We start from the raw sequence: 18,771 nt of genomic DNA, 5'->3' as shown, positions 1-18,771 counted from the left end.
TGCGATTTCAGCGCTTTTCAACTTCGATTCGCCGACTATTTGGACCTCCTCGAGCCGGAAACGAAATATCCGCAGTCGGTTGCAGTAAAGTCGCTGCAAGATTTTATTCTCCTCTTTACGATAACGACTAATCACCGATTCGCCACACGTTCCAGCCTTCCCCCCGCCCCTTTTAGTATTTTCGCGATCACGCGTCATCGATACATCCGCGAAAGTCGCAGTTTCTCTTTGTCCAGCGGGCCTTGTACCGAATGCAAATATCGTCGCGCGATGCGTGCCTCTGTCCGTTCACGGTTGCCGTTAATTCCATCGTTGTCGTAGATTACCGCTCGACTCGTTAATTACGACGGAGAAAGAGCCGGGTTTTCGTTAGTGGAATCCGTCGCATGTTTTATGTCCACGATTACTTAGTCCGACACCTAGCCGCCGTTAGTTTTTTATCGCTTCCGTAATTCAGCCCGTTGCTTTCCACTCGAACGCATCGCTCGCCAATAAACCGTTTCCAGGTGAAAGGATAAATCGGAAAACGGGAAAATTTTCCATCTTCCATTGGAAGAGCATCGTGGTAGGGAGAATCCTTGTCGAATCGTTCGGTTTCGATCGTCCCTCGATAGTGTCTACGCTTTCGCGCGTCGCGTTATCTCCATTATTTTTACGTCCATTGTCCCGGAAATACGTAATTAGCTATACGTATGACGGTGGGCCGGACGTACCTTTGCATACACGCGAAATCGATATGGTGCTAATTTACCAACCGAATTCCAATGATTGCCGTTGCATTAAATATTCACGTTGCAATCGCCGCGCCGTTTTGGGACGCGTTCGTGCGGTAGTAATTTTCAATTCCAGACTAAACGAAATATCGTAGCGTTGTCGCGTAACGAAACGACGTTAACGCGAGTTAAAGTGACGAATTTAAAGCGGTGTAATGGAATGCGACGTCGTTAGGAGAACTGTTGGGATTCGTTGGAACGCGTCACTGCACCGTACCGTCGCTGCTTCATACAGAGCGGCCTCGTTTAAGATCGAACCACGCTTTTCACGAATTTCCACGTATTTTATCTGCGTTACGAATCGACCATCTTCTCCATCCTTTCACCCCTACCTTTTTCTAATCGGCAAACAATCCGATCTCCCGATGGGGCAAATTCCATCCGAACGGGGATGAAAGACGCGTTCTCTTCGTTCGGGACTGTCTTGTTCACGCGGCACAGCGCCGTGGCATCGTTATTCGAAGCGGAAGTACCGGCGATGGGAAGGAGGAACGACACGCGCGTACGATAATTGGGCGATAGAGCCGTTCAGAGCAAACGTTTCGCTCGAATGTCGGATAACGAAGATTTTTCTCATTAACATTCGACTAACGAGGCAACGGCGGTAAAAGATCCGTTGACAAGAGGGTGTCTCTTTCTCGGTGGCTTAGTCTCGCACGGTCGCGATTCGAAACGGTCGCGTCGAGTTCCGGTATACGGCGCGGCAGCAAAAACGTAGGAAAAGAGGGTGGAGGAGGAGGAGGAGGAGGAAGGTCGGTTCGGTGAGTCGGTCTTAAGCTCCGACGAGGATGTAATTAAAGAGAGAAGGGCTGGATGAAGCCCAGCGTCGACTCGACTCGAGGTTCGAGTCGAACCGAGGGCCAGCCTCGACATGACGCAGTCGCACAATTACAGCGAATAAAATTTAACGAAGTGTATGGCACGTGTACGCCGCGAACCACGATTCGCGCACGCGCTTAATTAAGTTCACTCGTCGCCCCTGCTAACTTGATCCGACGCGATCCAGGCCCGTCGAGGTATGTAAATCGAGTTCCCCGGCCAGTTCCTCCCGTTGCTCGGATCCTCTAATTTTCCGCGCGCGTACAGCTACCTCTGGAAAAAAGGAAGCGAGAACGAAGTGGGAAACAGCGATAGCACAGAGCGGCGAGAAGGAAAAGAGCGCGACTCGATATTTTCCACGACCGATCCGTCGCGTCGCTGAAATTTCTCGGTCTTCCGATAAATTCGATTTATCCGCCGGTCGATAAAATTCAAACGGACGTTGACGCGTCACGCGTCGAAACCAACCCATTTCCGTACGCGCTGGCGGAATATTCGGCAGACGAAACAAGAAAACGAACGAAGAATCGAACGCCCACGGCCGCTTTCGCGCAACGCCGACGCGAGAGTTATCCTTGCATCGTACACCGCTGATTTCTTTAATTTCGACTCAACGCGCGCCAACTCCGACAACTTTAACTGCGTATTCCGACAGGTGACACGAACGTTCTCCGCCGCTTCGATTTTGTTGTTCGATGCACGTAGGTGCGAGCGTGTAGTACAGCGCCTCGCAGACTTCCGTCAGAGATCAGCGTAATTTTGTCCCGCAATTTAGAGAACCTAACGCAAACTCATTAAATCGTAACCGCTTCGTATTTTCCACGGTGTACACGGTGCGCTGTACATTTCTAATTAATTCGTTCCGTTTTATTTTCCGTAGCGCCGCGCCTCTGTGCGCTGTGCGTTCTCTTCTTCTTTTTTCTTTTCTTTCTCTTTCCTTTTTTTTCCCATTCGTGAAACGTCTGAAGAAAAAGGAGCTAAAAGAGGAGAAATTAGTCGGACGAATTATTTCCGTTCTATCCTCGAAGGCATTTACATTAGGTGGGAAATTGGAAAAATGTTATCTCCCGCGAGCAACGGTACCTTCGAATTCTCGTTCCGTTTTCATTTTGGCTCGAGGAGCTTTCGCTTTTCCGCCGAACGTCGCGAATCTACTTGCTGCCGGCAAAAATACGTATCCGAAACGCTGTGTTGGCCGTGTTGCATCGACCAAGCCAAAAGAATATCGAATTTTCCCGAATGGGTCGTCCCTGTTGAAGCATTTTGGCGCAACAGATATCGCGAGGACGAGGGGAAACGATGATAAAACAATTTTTCGAAATTCAATGGAAAAACGTTCGCGTGTGAAATCGCGCGTGGTCGTCCCGTAGGGCCAGCCTTAATTCGGCTTAATTCGTCGATAAAACGATTGGTGCCGCCGCGTCGAATCGTTAACGCTCGCCCCGGCTCGCTCCGCTTCCGATCGATTCCTCTTCGAACCCTTTTTCCATCGGCCTGGTTGGTCTGGTGGACGCGCTCTCGTCTCGTTAAGCGATTTCAAGCGAGTTCGTCCCGGTCTCTCCGTCGTCTCAGTCGTCGTAAATCAAGACAGATCTTCGTCCGACGAAGATTCGGCCTTTGCTGACGGTGAAGCTTACGGTAGACAGATAGCCGCGGGGAGAAAACAAAGTCGTAGCGCTCGTACGCGTAGCGCGATACCGCGAGACAAAGCTGAAAACGCCGAGTTAGTATTTCTGTATTCCGGGATAATTAGAAATAATACTTTCATTGCTCACCGCCGCGACGAAATACGCGCAAAAGTAACCGCGACACGGTAGCGGGAGAGAACGCATAAAGCCGGGTCCCGTATTAACTCAAACTTGTCTCGCTCTTGTTTCTCCGTGTCCGGAGTGCAACCGTGATTCTCCATTTTTCCCTTCGCGCCGGTTATATTAGGACACGCGCGCAAAAATTTGAATACACGAGTCCACCGGTTATTTCACCGCAAACGTTTACCAAAATGCGTAAGCGCAGGGGCCTAACGAACTTTGATTACATTCCGTTTTACGGCCAAAGGGGATAGGAAAAATTCATTCGTCAAACTTCGGTGACATCGCGCCCTTACATTTTTTCCTATTCAAAGTTGCAACGAAATTCAAATTATCCCGCAACTTTGACGTCTCTCTGACTTCACCGACCCCGTTTCTTCTTTTTCTTTTTTTCTTTTTTCTTTTTTTTTTTTTTTTTATTCTCTGCTTCATCGCGCGCCTCACGAAAATTCCTCTCGCGTTACGAATCGTTTCCGCCGGCTCGTTCGTCATCGAACGTCTTTAAACTTTGAAAAGACGCATCGTCGACGAACAATGGGACGTCGCGTCGCGGGCTGCCGCCTACTCTCCTGCGAACTTCCTATCGAACCAGAGAGAGTCGTTTCTGGCTGCTGTCCAAAGCGATTTCGAATTCCGCGTCGAACTCGTCCGAGTTCGCGTCCATCGGAGATCGAACCGTACGTCGAACACGCTTCCATAGTAATTCGTTCGATACCGTTTTCTTCTCGTTTGCTCGCAATCGGTCGGTTTCGTTTCAGTTTGTACACCGGCATAGCGGTCGAAACGTCGAATTCGATCCACGCCTGGGTTCCTCCACGCGTCGCCAAAACGTGTCTTTCGATTCGATCGACGCGGCGGCACGAAATGCCTGCACGAAACTGGGTAAATACTACTGCGAAACTACATTGGTAGTCGCGGTCTACTGGTAGCCGCGGTTTACACGGGTCGACGACAATTAAACCCTCGACGCGGATATCCGGCGTTCTACTATTCATCCTAGCGATACGATTTTCAGACGCGTCGCTGGAATATCGCGAAACCGACGAAAATAGTTTCGCATACGGTACACTGGAAAACACCGTAGCTTAGAGCCGTGCACGATCCTAGATGGAAATTTCTGTGCGACGGACGAAATCGACAACTAGCAGCGTGGCTACCCATCGTCGGCTCTCATTAAACATTCAAATGCGTCGGGTGGCCGAACATCGCTAGTCAGTCGTTCGCTCGCACCTTATACGCCACCCTTCTCTCCACTTGTCGCGACCCACACGACCGAAGAATAATCGCACACAGGAAGCTGACAAAGATCGAAATTCCCTGCAACGTTGATCGCGAATTCTCCGACAGGGGAATTATCGTTCGGCCAATTATTTCGAACAGGTTGTATAGCTATCGGGTTTCCGTATGGAATATGCCGGTAAATTGCGATCTTTGGTTGGCGAAAAATGTAACGGGCTTAGTTGTTGTCGTTGAAAAGCCTAAATCCGTTTCAATCGCTACAAAAATACACATACGCGTATACATCGCGGAATTTTCGACGGTCGAATTTTGTCGATAAATTCTATGGGTATAATGAGAGGAAGAATGATTTATAAACATTGGTCAGCTAGAGCTTCGTTAAAAAGTTATGGAAAAAATACGACACAGAGAAAGGGAATAATATATTGGTCTCTAGTATCGCCTTCAATTTTACGCTATTCTGCTTTCATACGTGCGAAACTTTACAAAAGATACAGATATATCAAGCAAATATTATATTGATTCATTGAGACGAGAAACAATGAAAACGAAACATTTTATTTTCCGTTTGTTTTACCTTTCTTTCGGTCAATATGTTTTGTTATTCTTCCTTCGTATTCCGTGTTTTTATTATATATATAGCTTCCCTAAATAAAGCCTCTCAACGGCCTATTTTAATGTAGCGTTTTTCGCATTATTATATATGCCTTGGGTGCCTCGTGTAGCGTTAAACGTAAATTCCTTTGTATCTTGAAACGTAGAATCGAGCGACAGAACATAGGAAGAAATCGCTCGATAAAAATCATCGAGATCGGTAAGACGTAAGTAGACTATTTCGACCGATTACCTTGGATGGAAACTCCGAAAGCAGCACAGACTCGGTTTTCGTCACGGCAATTGTTATTCTTCTTATCATCGTTCACGGGCATTTTGCCGTTTCTTGTAGAAATTCGTTTAGAATATAAAACGGTCCGTAAGTGACGACGATACTCTATCAATGTTACATCGGCAGGAGGATCGCGAACAGGAAAATTCTCTCGCAATTTCGTTATCGCTGTCGGTCGAACTGGTTTCTCCGACTGTGCAAACAGATGTTTACCCGTCTGTATTTTGCTCCAGTTACGTTTCTCACTCCCTTTTCTTCCCTTGGCTCGTTTCGGTCGTCGACGAGCTCAGTTTTTGGCGAGGTGACGACAAACCGTGGTGCGCGCGTGTCCCAATTCGCACACACGGTCGTTCGTCTCCGTGTATCAGGCTACACGAAGGTTTCGCCATTATCGTATCATGGCAGATGGAAGGGTTATGTGTACCGAACCAGCCGTAGCACCCCTCGGGGAACATGGAGCCGCATGGAACTCGACCGAAGCGACCCGTTCCACTATGAGCTCTCCATAAATATCGAATGATTGATTTTAATTGGGTCCGGCTATCTCTCCTCGCGTGGCTTTCTTCGCGTCCATTCACCGAGATTGCGAGAGAGCGTTATCTTGGAAATCGCCGCGAGAACGAGTTTCAACCTCGTATCTAAACTTCCGATACCTATCTCGTTCGACGCAATGAGAAAACTTTCCCTCCGCTGCTATCGAGTCCGCGCGTTCGTTCATCCTCTACATCGCTCGTATCTTTATCCCTGATACGCACGGAAGAATTTCCTAATCGCTGGATGTTTCCATCGAAATTTCCGTCTACGTACTTCTTCGTTTTCACGAGATCGGTAATCAGCTGCAGAAAGAGAGCAAACGTTTTGTTAACAGTTTGACGATAAACGCACAGCTACCGTTTCGAGTTATACGTTTGACAGTTTGTAGCGATTTTCTAGCGATCGGAACGGATTCAAATCCGTGGATATCGAGTTGAAAATCTCACAGTCGCTAGACGATTGTCGTTTGATTTTGTCGTAGTGAATGCAAAGTGTCAGACGGATAGCCTTTTCGTCTGTTCTATTTCGTACATTAACGTTCGTGGCGTAGGTAAAACTGCCGCGCATTGCACGGTCGACACTCAATGACTAACTGTACCTTCTGTCACATCAGCTCCACTGGATTCATAGGTCAAACAAATGTCCTTAATGGGTCTTTTCGACTCTCGCGATATATGGGCGTACTCCAGCAAACCCGGATATCCATTGACCTTTGTCATTCTCCAGGATCCTTCTCGACCCTCCCGCCAGACATTTCGAAAAATTGTGTTCGTGGCAAAATTTCTCTCCCCGAGCGGTTCTCTGGTTGCGCACGGTAATAATTAATCGCAAAGCTGGCCACTTTGTTCCCCCTTGTCGCGTAGCGAATATTAAAGGAAAAAAGATCGCGATCGAACGAAAGGAGATGGTACGCCCGTCTAGCCGATCCGCGTTCTCCGTGTCGATCTCTCTCTCTCTCTCTCTCTTTCTCTCTCACTGTCTCTCTCTCTGTCCTTTCGCTCTCTGTCTCTCGAGAGGCCCGTCGTCGAGCCGAACGTTTTCAGCCGAAAAAAGTAGCGCACCGCACGACACGCGCCCCGTCTACGTGATAATTAATATTAATGTGGCATGCGTTTCAGCTGAGTCAGCCAACCGTGCACATATACCGCGCGCGCGTTGCGCTCCTCTTTTAGTTTTCTCTCCTCTCCCCTTCGCCCATTTCGCGTTGCCGCGAGGCCAATGGAATCGATGAACTCGCGAAGCACGTGAAAAACCACTAGCTACTCCACTGTCCATTGGACACGACCGTCTTCTTTCTTTTCTTTCTACCCTCGAGCAAAGCTACGTCCTTCTCTCTCTCTTTCTCTCTCTCTCTCTCTCTCTCGAAAACAACGACGGAAACGGACGGCGTGCGATTTGTACGCGGTTTTTACGCGCCTGACCGACATCGCCGGCGCCCTTCGCCGCCCAGCAGGCGTTCGAGGGGAAAATGTGCCTCGATAGCGTTACGCGAGGGCCGTGAACGTACATACAAGCCACGGTTTAGGCGGCCCTCTCTTTTGTTCGCCCGTGTCGTTCCTTCCCTTCCTTTTTCACTCCTCTTTTTCCTTTTGCTTACAATAGCTGTATGCCGAGGGACAGGCGCGCGTGGTGACGCGGTCACGCCATAACCCGGAAGCCGCTCTCTCTCTCTCTCTCCCTTTTTCCACTTGTCTTTCTGTTTCTCTTCTGCTTCCTCCCAGAAAGAAGGGCCCACCGAGGCTCGTAAAGACAAAAATCGGCTCTCTTATCGTTGGATAAATTTATCGTCACGACTACGCCAACCTTTAGCTACACACGGTAGGAGGGAACACGAGCCACCGAAACCAAAGATACGAGTCGAGGGGAAGGAGCTTCTATATCGCCGCCTGGATTGTCCGGCCTCGGGCAACGGCACACATTCCGTGTTCGCCACTTATTTCTCGACGGTTCTCCATTGCCCAACCTACACGCACCCCCTATGTACGTACGCACGCACGATACGCTGCTCGCGCTTTAATAAATTGCCATCGTTGCGGTCCGATGGTGTACTCGAGAATAAATCGTCCAACGACGAAATACGTATTAATTCCTTGGGAAAAGTTCAGCCGGATATACGCTAGCGGCAAACATATGATAAAATAGGGCTACACGAGCAGTCACGTGCGCTTCAACGTCCCTCAAAGTTCGACCTTGGACGTCGAATAAAACGATGGATTTATTTAAGAAAAATAAGTAGCCGGCGGAAATTATGGCAACGCGTATTATCCGGCGTTGATCTTACAACTGTAAAGAGATAAAAAGCTGGAAGGAAAGTTATTCGACGTTTTATGTGTGTATAAAGCACGCGATAGTTTCGATTGCTCGAAAAGTAGAGACGCACGGACGAGATGAGGTTGCCAAATATTCGCTCGATTTCCAAACGGACATCCGCCGATTTCAACGCCACTTTGTCGTAATATTACGATCGTACGATACGCGGACGTCGTACGATTGTCCGTACCGAGTCTGTTTTATCGTTGTTTTACACCTGTTACGATCGTCTGCGCTTTCAAAGCTCGCCACTCACGATCGTTAACCTAGTCCGCGATCGTTGGCGGAACATTCGGAAGAAGGAAGAACAAACGCGCGGAACAAACTCGAAATCGGTATCGCAAATATCATGCAAGATCGTCGCAGACGTACCAGCCACGTTCGCACGTACGGATAGCGTAACGTGGATAAACGGCGAAGGACGCTACGATCAGTCGCGAAAAGAAAATAACAGATTTGCAGGATGGTTAATCGTAATCGCATAATGAAAACGTTAATGTCGACTGACGGTAGCGCGGTCGCGTGAAACTCATCCGAACGCGATAATACAAGGACGGCCTTTACCTTTCCGTGTCTCCGGCCCCCTTTGAAGGAGCGCTTTAATTCGCGATAAGTACGTAAGGGGGAATTTAACTGGTGGCGTGACCAGATACGAGTTAACTGCCTACCTGGCCGAACAACCACTATATAGGATAAGATAACGACTTCTCGGACGTCCGTCCGGCCAACGTTCTCTCTATCGAGCAACAATTTCGCTCGGCCAATCGGTCGCTCGTTTGTGATCCGTAACACGAGGAATTCTTTTCTCTCGCGTTCCCGCGCTTCGATCGCCTCCGATCGAACGATTCTGTCAAAGAATTCCTGGAATCGTTGCGAGCCGACCATTGCAGAAAAATGCGTGAAAGTGTGTGACAGGATAAAATTGTATATACCACGCTTACTACCTCCGTAATTATAGTTCCCGGCAATCGAATCGCCCAAAGCGGCGATACTCTCGTATTTATGTTTTCCCACTTAATTTTAACCGACGAAATGCTTATCTATTTTCCGTGCTGTTTTGCGGTTACGAATTCGTTCGGTTCGTTATTTAAAGTTCGTACGTACAATTTTAATAGCGTTTATTTTAGATTCACGTTGTACGATTCACTAGCATTATTTCACTTTTTCACTTTCTGAAAAGATTAAATTCGAATCGGTTCATGCCGTGATTAAAAGTGAATGCACAAGCGATTCAAGCTAGCTTTAACATTTTCATTCAAGTCGGATGAATTGCCTGGTTCGGATGTTCTTCGACGAAATGAACTCTGTGAAACGAATCTGGCTGCGTAATATCCCATGGTAATTAATTAATTGCGGTACACACGAGCGATTATGTATCGAGTAATAATTCGGCCGGCCAAAGAAAATTTATCGCTCACAATGTGGCGTTATATTTGAAAAAGAGAAATTGTTCGATAGGATTCTGCATCGACGATGCCACGATAGAATTGATATGTACGGTGTTACGAAACTAATCCCTTATCTCTAAATTCTCGGTGTTTCTTCGTTTGTTTCCAAAAAGAAAAAAAAAAAAAAGAAGAAGAAGGAAAAAAGAGAAGAAGAAAACGATTCACCGACTGGCGCATATAATTACACGCTCGACGTATAAAAAATGGCTCATGAATCGTCACTCGTTACGAATTGACCGAGAGGGGAGAGCGAATTACGCGCGTCTATGCGAATAAAACGCTTTTAACCGTAAGCCTTTTCGCGGCGAGCATTCGGAAGCAGGGTAAAAAACGTCTAAGGGAGAACTATCTTTGTATCGCGGTTGCTGCGTTTCGCCATTCTCCGCCGACCGCGAATTTTTCAGCTCGTGACGATATTGTGCGACGACGGAAATCGGAATAGAGCCCGATGCGTTTCCGGACGAAAAACGGAACTCAATGAGTATCGCTCTCTCGTTACCATCGTGCCAATTAATCTTGCCTGCCTTGAATCACAGGTAAATTGGCTTTTACGATTTCGACGAATCGAGGCGGAATTCGAGGACGGAGCATCTCTAACCGGAGCACCAGAGACGGACAAAACATCTCGTACATAGACGCGGGACACGATCGTATCGCTGCACACGCTGGCCCGATGTTTGAAAAAGAAGAAAAGGAAGCTAGTGGTGCGCGTTTAGCGCATCCAACGGGAAATCGTGACGCACGTCGTCAAAACGAAGCGACGTTGTCCCGTTTTGACGAGACGACGATGAACATAGTTCACAGATAAAATGCAAAGTCTTTTGTTCTTTTCGGATAATCCGGCTATTTGAAATTCGCATTCTTGCACTCGAATATATGCGCGCGGAGCGGCCGAGCAATCGACAAGGGAGCGATACGACGTGAAAAAACAAATCGAAAATATAGAACGAAACCTTTTCACGTGGCGCTTCGTTCTGCAGGAAATTATTTTTGGAATTTTTTGCAAGTACGCGTGTACCGTACTAGGATAATTCTCAATTTAATCACGTTCCAACTCTGTCGTTCTCTACATCTTTCATTTATTTGTAGTAAATAAATTTTCATAAATTTCCCGTCAAAAGATTCCTCTTTTTTGTAATTTAAGAATATCATTTGAAAAATACAAAAGACCGGGTTTTTTTTTTGTGAGAAAACACTACTGTTGAAAGCTTTTTTAACACGAGTACATTCTCCGTTTGATACCAGCGGACTTGTGTTTGAAACATTTTTCTGGTTCAACTATCGAAACCGGCTATACATGGGTTATAGGAAATCTACCAAAGAGAACTTTGATGGAACGTTCAACATGCCATAAAACGTTGGTGATTGTTTGAAAACTGTACTACACTGAACTATAGGGATTGGCATTAAGACTAGCTGAGAGAATCCATCTTATATTTGTTATACGGCTCGAGAATTATCGGGTCGTCGGGTAGATAAGTTTTGAAACATCGATCGCCTATCGCACAAGCGTAGAACAAATAGAAAATAAAAGGATGCAACGATAATAATGAAAATTCCGGTATTTTCATGGTATCGCTTCTGGTAGCGACGACCTGGTATCGCGTTACTGGAATTTCATCCTCGGACATTTCATCACAGACAGCATTTGCGGACATTAGGAAGTACCGCGGTAAACGCTAGCTAAACAGCTCTTCGTTAATTTCAGTTTGGCGGATTTGGTCCGAAGAATTTGAGAAGGGTCCGTCGAAACTAGCGGCTCTCTGTGGCTTTAATTGGAATCCTGACCGATACCGAATCAACGCTGCGAAGAAAGCTCGTTAGATTAATTTGCGCAAAATTAACGAAGAATCGCTCCTAACGAATTTTAACGTCGATCGTCCAGTAACGATCGGCAAGGATTTTCGTGACTCGTTTTCGCCGCGACAACCGAGAGAAACGCTCGTAGAACAAAGATGCGTTCTACTAAATGTTTAGCTTTTATTTTTCCATGAATAATCGCCTTATGCCCGTTCGTATACGGTGTTCGACCGGACCGTGCACACCATGGTGCGGATAGCATGGTTGATGACGAAGTACCTGACGTAGAGGAGCAGAAGGCACAGGACGCGTTCGCGTAGAGAAAGCGGCGAGTTTGGTAGAGAGCCGACTCGGAGTGGCTATTCAAAGTCGAACCGGCGTGCAATTAATTCCTGAACGCGGAGAAAGCGAATCGAGGCGGCCGATAGGGTGCACTTGTGACCCGCGTCACGATCGTTCGGCCAAAAGCTGAGTAGTCCGGACCCGAACTCGCTTGTCTCGAAACGCCGCGGGCACTCTAATTCAATGGACGATTCCGTTACGTACACCGTAAGCGACGTTATTGTCGTGGCTACGAACCTCTCCAAACCGGACCCCGCAAAGCCAAAACGAGACGTCAAACCGGCGATTCTGTGCGCGGAGTTATCGATTCGCAGCGAGTCGCGATTCATTCGAAAACTAATTTAACGTTCGTTAATGCACGGATATCAAATTTTCGCCTAATCAAATTTCTTCGGGCAAACGTCATCGTTGCCTTTCTCACGGTTCTCATCGATCGATTTTTCATCAATGGAATCGCGCTCGATGAACCATTGGAAACGCGTATACACGAGCAACGTAGTTGTTAACTCGAGATAACGACGCGTAATCGAAACCCGTCTATGCGTTAAAAAGTATCGCTTTGAGGACAACGTACGAGCACACGATACACGGTTTCACATAGAAGCTTAAGTCGAAGTTTTCATCGTGGAAACTGCTGATCGAAGTATAACTGGAAGGATAAAACAAGCGGTGAGATGCAAATCGATACAGCCCCACTGCCAGTCCCAAACGAGTACGCCGCATGCTATGTACCTTTGAAGCGCGAGGACCGAATGGCGAGTCCCTATGCAGCCCAACGGCGATAATTTGCAATTCGCATTTAAAACACGGCCGTGTGTCGGCTTTTTCGTGTTGGCCGGTCGCGCGTCGTAACGCGTACCATCGCGATTAAAGAGTCCTTCCACGTTTACGTAATTTGCACACGGAACTGACGCGCTTGGCATTTCCAAGTCCATTAAGATCATAGTCCGGGTAATTAGAAGGACAATGTATCTTGGTTCGTGAGTGGTGGATTAAGCGGTACGACCGTGGAAGAGATTAACCACTGGGAATGGTTCTTTCCAGCACGGTAACTTATAAGCCAGCCACGTACGCGAAACGTCCTGGTCTCGCGGGCCGAAGTTACGTTGTGTAGAAATTCCGCTTACGAAAGAAAAGAAGCGAAAGGAAAGAAAAAAAGAAGAGAAGAGAAAAGAAAAAAAGAAAAAAAGAAAACGCGATGGGACGAAACAGAGAATCGTACTCGGTTGAGGCTCGCCTCGAAATCACGTTAGGACGTACGAAAAATTGCGTCTCTCCGAAGGAAATAATTCAAGCAAACTCACCTGCCGGTCTCTGTGCACTGCTCGCGTAACGATACATTACGGACGGTATATTTTACGATGCAGAGAAAGGCCGGCCCTCCGTGGAATAGCCACGCGTACCGTCACCGTCGTAAAATATCGCACGAGCTTAATTAAACGCAAACCCCTTTGAACCGAGCACCGAGCGCTAGACAGAGTCTCGTTCTCTCGGTTCTGCTCGGTAGCTCAGTGACTCCGCTGTACTGGCCACTCTACCAATCGGATTCGCCAAACCTACCACCTTCTCTACTTCTATTTACCTACTTATTTATATTTATCGTTACGTGTCGTTTATCGTTTGTTCGCGGCAACCGTATCCGATGGAATTTCTTCCGGGTACCTCTCTAGCAGGGAGGACCATGGGAAAGCGAAGAAGAAAGAAAGGAAAGCGGCCACAAAGGACCGTACAATGGAGTTTGCCGAGCATTGTTTGAACATCTAGTACAATCCACTCGCGTTCCTCCGTACCCCCCGCCTCTTGGTCATTCGATCGAGCCACAACTTTCCAAGCTTTTCTTCGTTGCGCTAAGTAATAGTCGGTGGCTGGAGTCAAGTCGAACACGGGTCGACTCGAAGGTCGCCGCGAGATTTTATCATAGGAATGTCATTCGGGACAGAGTGGCGTTCAGAGTGCCGTTTTTTTAATGCTTTCATTGTGCGCTTCTCAGTAGGTCAAGCGTTCGGCGGCATTTGAATCGAAAGAGATCCTCAGCAACGGTCACAAAGATGCCGTTGCTAGCTAGCAAGCATGCGCTAGATTTCGCGCTTCTTTAACTTTCGGCCAGTCCTTGCACCCCATTTTTCCAAAGTTAGAAGACCAAAGGGGGAAATATGGCTTCCGTCGGTGTCTGAAGAAGAAAGAAAAAAAAAATTTGTTTCCTCTTTCTGTTACAGTGACTGGACTGAAGCTGCTTTACATAAGCGTCCCGCCGTACTCCTTTAGGGGCCAGAGTGCGCTTCTCGAGTGCAGGTAAGAGTACTCGGACGTGGTGCAACGTCGTCGAGCGGTGTCGTTTTCAAAGAGATTCTCGCTGGTCCTTCCGCGTCTCTTTTTTCGATCGACCGACGACGATCGATCGTGCGGATGCCGCATTCGGGAACGACAGGCGCGAAATCATCGTCGGCTGTGTACCTGCCGAGGCAAACGCGTACATCGTTCCGCCTAAATATCGGCACGTTCGAAGAGACACAAAAACGGCTGACATACAAAGACGATGTTATTAATTGGAAATTATTGCTCTTCGAGCAGCGTCGCAACGTTCGATGCGACGTTCCGCGCGAGGCTAACAGGTGTCGTAACGCTTGCGAACGATTGGCATCAGAAACCGTTGGCATTTTTCGTCCGACTCGACGTCGCGTCGTCACGCGCCAGTCTCCCATAACGATTCCGCTTTGCTGGCGACGTTTTCAGCACGCGTTCGATGCACGCGAGATAAATCGATTCGTGGTCATCCAGCGAATAAATCCCGGGAAAACGACAAAGCCGTTGGAGTCGGACACGAGCGATCGAGTGGTCCGATACGAGTGGGAACCGCAGCGAAGAAACGCGAAGACGGGTCGAACGATTTTTCTCTCTTATTTACAGCAAGGGAAACCAGACGAGAAGAACTCGTAAAGACATCGATAAGATGCCAGCCAATAACGTATCGAGTTTACGCTTAGCGTCCGAGCGAGACGGTAAATAAGATTAAAAATAAGACGAGAAGAAGAGGATGGATCGGTAATCCCTTGGAGCTAGGAATCTCGATATCTTTCCGCTCTCTCCTCGCGCTTTATTTATTTATACTCGCAATATCGTAGACCGCAATCCGAGCGGGAAAGCTTCCCTCTTACCTCTGTTGGGTTTCTCGCCTGAAAAAGATGCTTCCCGAGGCATCCGCGCGCGTACAATCTTCGACTCCCGCGAGATCTCTTTCGAATTCGTTCGCGGAACCCTGGCCTCTTCCTCGCCTCTTCCTCGCGCGTCTGCTTCGTGGCGCCCATGCGCCTTTTCCGCTTCCGGTTACGCCGCAGATCTCGCCGATTTCCCGAACAGCCACGAGAGCTTCTCGTTGAATAGGGGCCGAGTTGCTTCCAACTATGCGGAAGTTTCGTTCCGTTGTCTATTGCCCGGAACACGAATTCGAACTCGAATGAACGTTTCGCCCTCCAGTGAACGCGAGTTGGAACGCGCAGCCTGTAGCGTCCCTGCGTCGATCATCGTAGCGATCCGTTCTACCCGTCTTCGTCGGGGTTGTCGTATGGCCGGTAATTGCGCGAGTCCAGTAGTTAGCGCGGAATCAAAGTTTCTTCCGGTAGGAAACGACGGGTCTCGGCGAATCTCTGTTAACGAATCTCGATTAACCACGATTCACAGCCGAGGACGACGCAAGGCATCCGTGTACTTGGCCGTTGCTTGGCCGTTGCTCGATCGTTTCTTTCTCTTTATCCTTATTTCGTCGTTTATAAAATCTAGCTCGAAGCTTCAGACATACGAACAACTATCCATACCGATAGCCGATGTCTGTCGGCCTCTTCCAAATGACCGTATTTTTAGTGCGCGATCGATCAGAGCTTCGAATAACCGTAGACAACAACAGTCGCGTAAATAGCGGCGAACGAATCATTAGCCGAACGCCGGCTATAGATTTCAGAACTGGTCGAGAGTCGGTTGATGCAAGAAGCGTTTGTGAGAAAATCGTAGAATGGTCGTAAAATGTTTGCAAACATGTTTACTGGTGAGTACGCGCCTTAACGGTTACTACAGGCAACTAAACCCTGCGAAACTTGCCTCAGAGTTGACCAAACTGCCGTTCATTCCCATACCAGACGACATCCATTCCCCTTGCAGAGACAGAACGCGGCGAAGGAGTAACGCAACGTAGGACGCGACGCGCGTTAAAACCCTCCAGCATAAAGCTTTCCGTGGGAGTTTTAAATATCGTGGAGTCGTTGATAGGACAGAGTTTCGAACGAGAGCTGCGTTCCTAGCTTTAATAAAATCATACGGAATAGCGGAACAACACGGCATAACGCGAGAGTATCGAAGAACAGGGACGAGAGAGAAGCCGAATAGATAAATTTTGTGACGCGATTTCGTATTTGTAATCGCGTGGGATTAAAAGCTCGATCGGTTCTCGAGATATAAAACCTGGGAGCTCTAAATTACGAGAAACAGCGAATGGTATCTGTTCTGTCGCGGAAAATGCGTGCGCGTGATCGTAATAGTAAAAACAACGTCATCGACTCGACGTGCCGCTGACCATCATCCGCGTAAGACGTCGGAGCCTGTGTGAGGTAGGTCGGTAACCGTAGGTGCGCGTGCGAGATTCGATCGCGGAAATAGCAAGACGATATTAAAACGTTAAACATTATGCTCCGCTTTAAACGATGATATCTCAGGAATGGAAAGTCGTAACAGTATAAAACTGAAATCGTTTTAAAGAAGAGAGTTTCCCGTTTCCCGCGAGCTTATTACCATAGCGAAGATATGAAGAACTTTGGAATAATAATCGTACAAAGTTTCGGCCACTTTAATACGTTATCCGCAAGCTTGAAAATACGCGTATCGTGTAACGAAATACGTTATTCCATTACTTGCGAATTAATGTTGCGCGATAGTACCGGTAAATACTTTTAACTTGAACGTTAATGCGTTACATGTAAATTAGCATGATATCTGGCTTGTTTTCGATACGATAGATAGAATACGGTAGAAATATCGATCATTCGTATTAATTTCTCTGTTGATTTATACGGATTGTTTTCGGACTCGTACTAAAACACGAAAGAGTGGTATAAATCTACATGAAAAAATAAATCGAATATGTGGAGTGACATTTTATCGTAGCATTATTTTGGAATAAATCGATAATAAAAATCTGTCGAATACAGGTACATCTACGCGTGATCTCGCGCGTTACGCCTGCATACGTACGACGCGTGTCGATGTAATGCTTGCTTGAAATACTGTTTGTATTTATTGAATATTAAAGAATGAGACGTGAGATACAAACGTATATATATATATATATATATTACACGATCATTTTATTTATTAGCATTGAAATTGTAGGAAATGATTTACTTTTCGTCCCGCTTTGTTTGCTCTGCACGTTGACAAAACGACAAAGGCCGAAGATCTGAATCGGATATGCAGCAAAAATTAGTCTACGTTGTATTCGAGTATGCAGCGTGCGTGTGGCCGACGAATCTCGAACGCCGATTTACTCAGAAACGAGTTGTCGCTCGTTAACCGCGTATATCGTAAGAAACATTCAATTATCTGAGAATCTGTTGAAAGTTTTCAAGATTTATTAGACATATTTTACTAAAACTTGTCTCGTTAAGGCTTGCGCTGGAAACTAGCGAGTGTCTCGCGACTCGCCGACAAGAGCGTACATCCGTCTACTTCCCGATCGTATCGCCAAGCCCTTTGTCGTAACACGACTTAAATAATCGTTAAAAGTCCTACTGAACATCGAAATACACTTTGGAAAAGATGGAAGCAACGTCGAGCGTGGTCGTGGATTAACCGTGTAACGTGTCCTCGATGATATTTCGTGGATCCTTAAGCTCCGCGCGCGTGCCACCATGTTAATTAAGACGTAATGAAATTATGGTGCCGGCATTGCGCGTCCTACAATTACGGCTAGTCGGAATATGCATTCTAATTAGTGGCGCGGACTCAACGACTTTTCACGAAGAAAATAAGGTCGACCGTTGGATATCGCGCGCGCGCGCGCCTGCATTTCTAGTGGGTACTTGTTTTCACGAGCAATGTAAGAAACAGCGAGCAATTGCCGAGCCGACTTTGATTTCGATGGAAAGTCGATTTTCGCGAACGTGTCGTCGACCTGGACCGCGAGATCGCTCGATAATATCCAACGAGACGGACGCGTCGAACCAAATTGCACCGTTGATCGCGAAAACCGATCGATCGAATCAACGCGTTGATCCCATCCGCATAGCCAGCCAGCTGCCGTGCAAAATCCCAAGATTAATTCGCAGAACCCGAAGCCGTGCGCAACATAGAGATTTTTTCAATTTTCCACGCTTGGTCTTGAGCGTTATTTTTCTTGGGACCAATGCTCGCGTCGTATATAAAATATCTACGCGTTATCGATTGTATCTAGGACGCGTCGGGAAATCTATTTAAGCGTCATGGAATGGCGAGGGAAAGGACGAGAAACGGAGAAGAAAATCGTAACGCGAGTGGAGCGCGGGTCGTCGAATGACGTTGTTCGAATTCGCGAATCGGTCGTGCGTTATCGAATTATAAAGTTGAGAAGCAAAATTCGTCAGTTAGAGTGGCGTATCGTGCGCGCCGCTGGCACGTATCCTCGAACAGACTCTATCGAACTATTACGTTTCGAAACTCAATAACTTGAGAACAGCGAACCGGCGTAACGTTGCGATATCGAATTGAAACTTTTTCGTTATTCTTGTATTTTGATCGATCGATTTAGCCCTCCCCCAGAGATTAAAAATATCGCCTCGTTGCTTTCGACA

General features: G+C 47.3%; 1 protein-coding gene across 27 annotated transcripts in view; it reads left to right on the top strand.

Moving 5' to 3' along the window:
• LOC122575114 overlaps window positions 1–18,771 on the top strand; it is a 151,342-nt gene that overhangs the window by 104,368 nt on the left and 28,203 nt on the right. For all 27 annotated transcript variants that reach the window (XM_043743631.1, XM_043743629.1, XM_043743630.1 and 24 more), the window contains one exon: window positions 14,176–14,251. In XM_043743631.1, the coding sequence (XP_043599566.1) occupies window positions 14,176–14,251 (76 nt within the window). The remainder of the gene's footprint in view (window positions 1–14,175; window positions 14,252–18,771) is intronic.

This window comes from Bombus pyrosoma, linkage group LG14 (assembly GCF_014825855.1).
Source record: "Bombus pyrosoma isolate SC7728 linkage group LG14, ASM1482585v1, whole genome shotgun sequence".
Taxonomy (NCBI): domain Eukaryota; kingdom Metazoa; phylum Arthropoda; class Insecta; order Hymenoptera; family Apidae; genus Bombus; species Bombus pyrosoma.
Note: the sequence above shows the minus strand (reverse complement) of the source record. Positions and strands in the feature narration are given on the sequence as shown.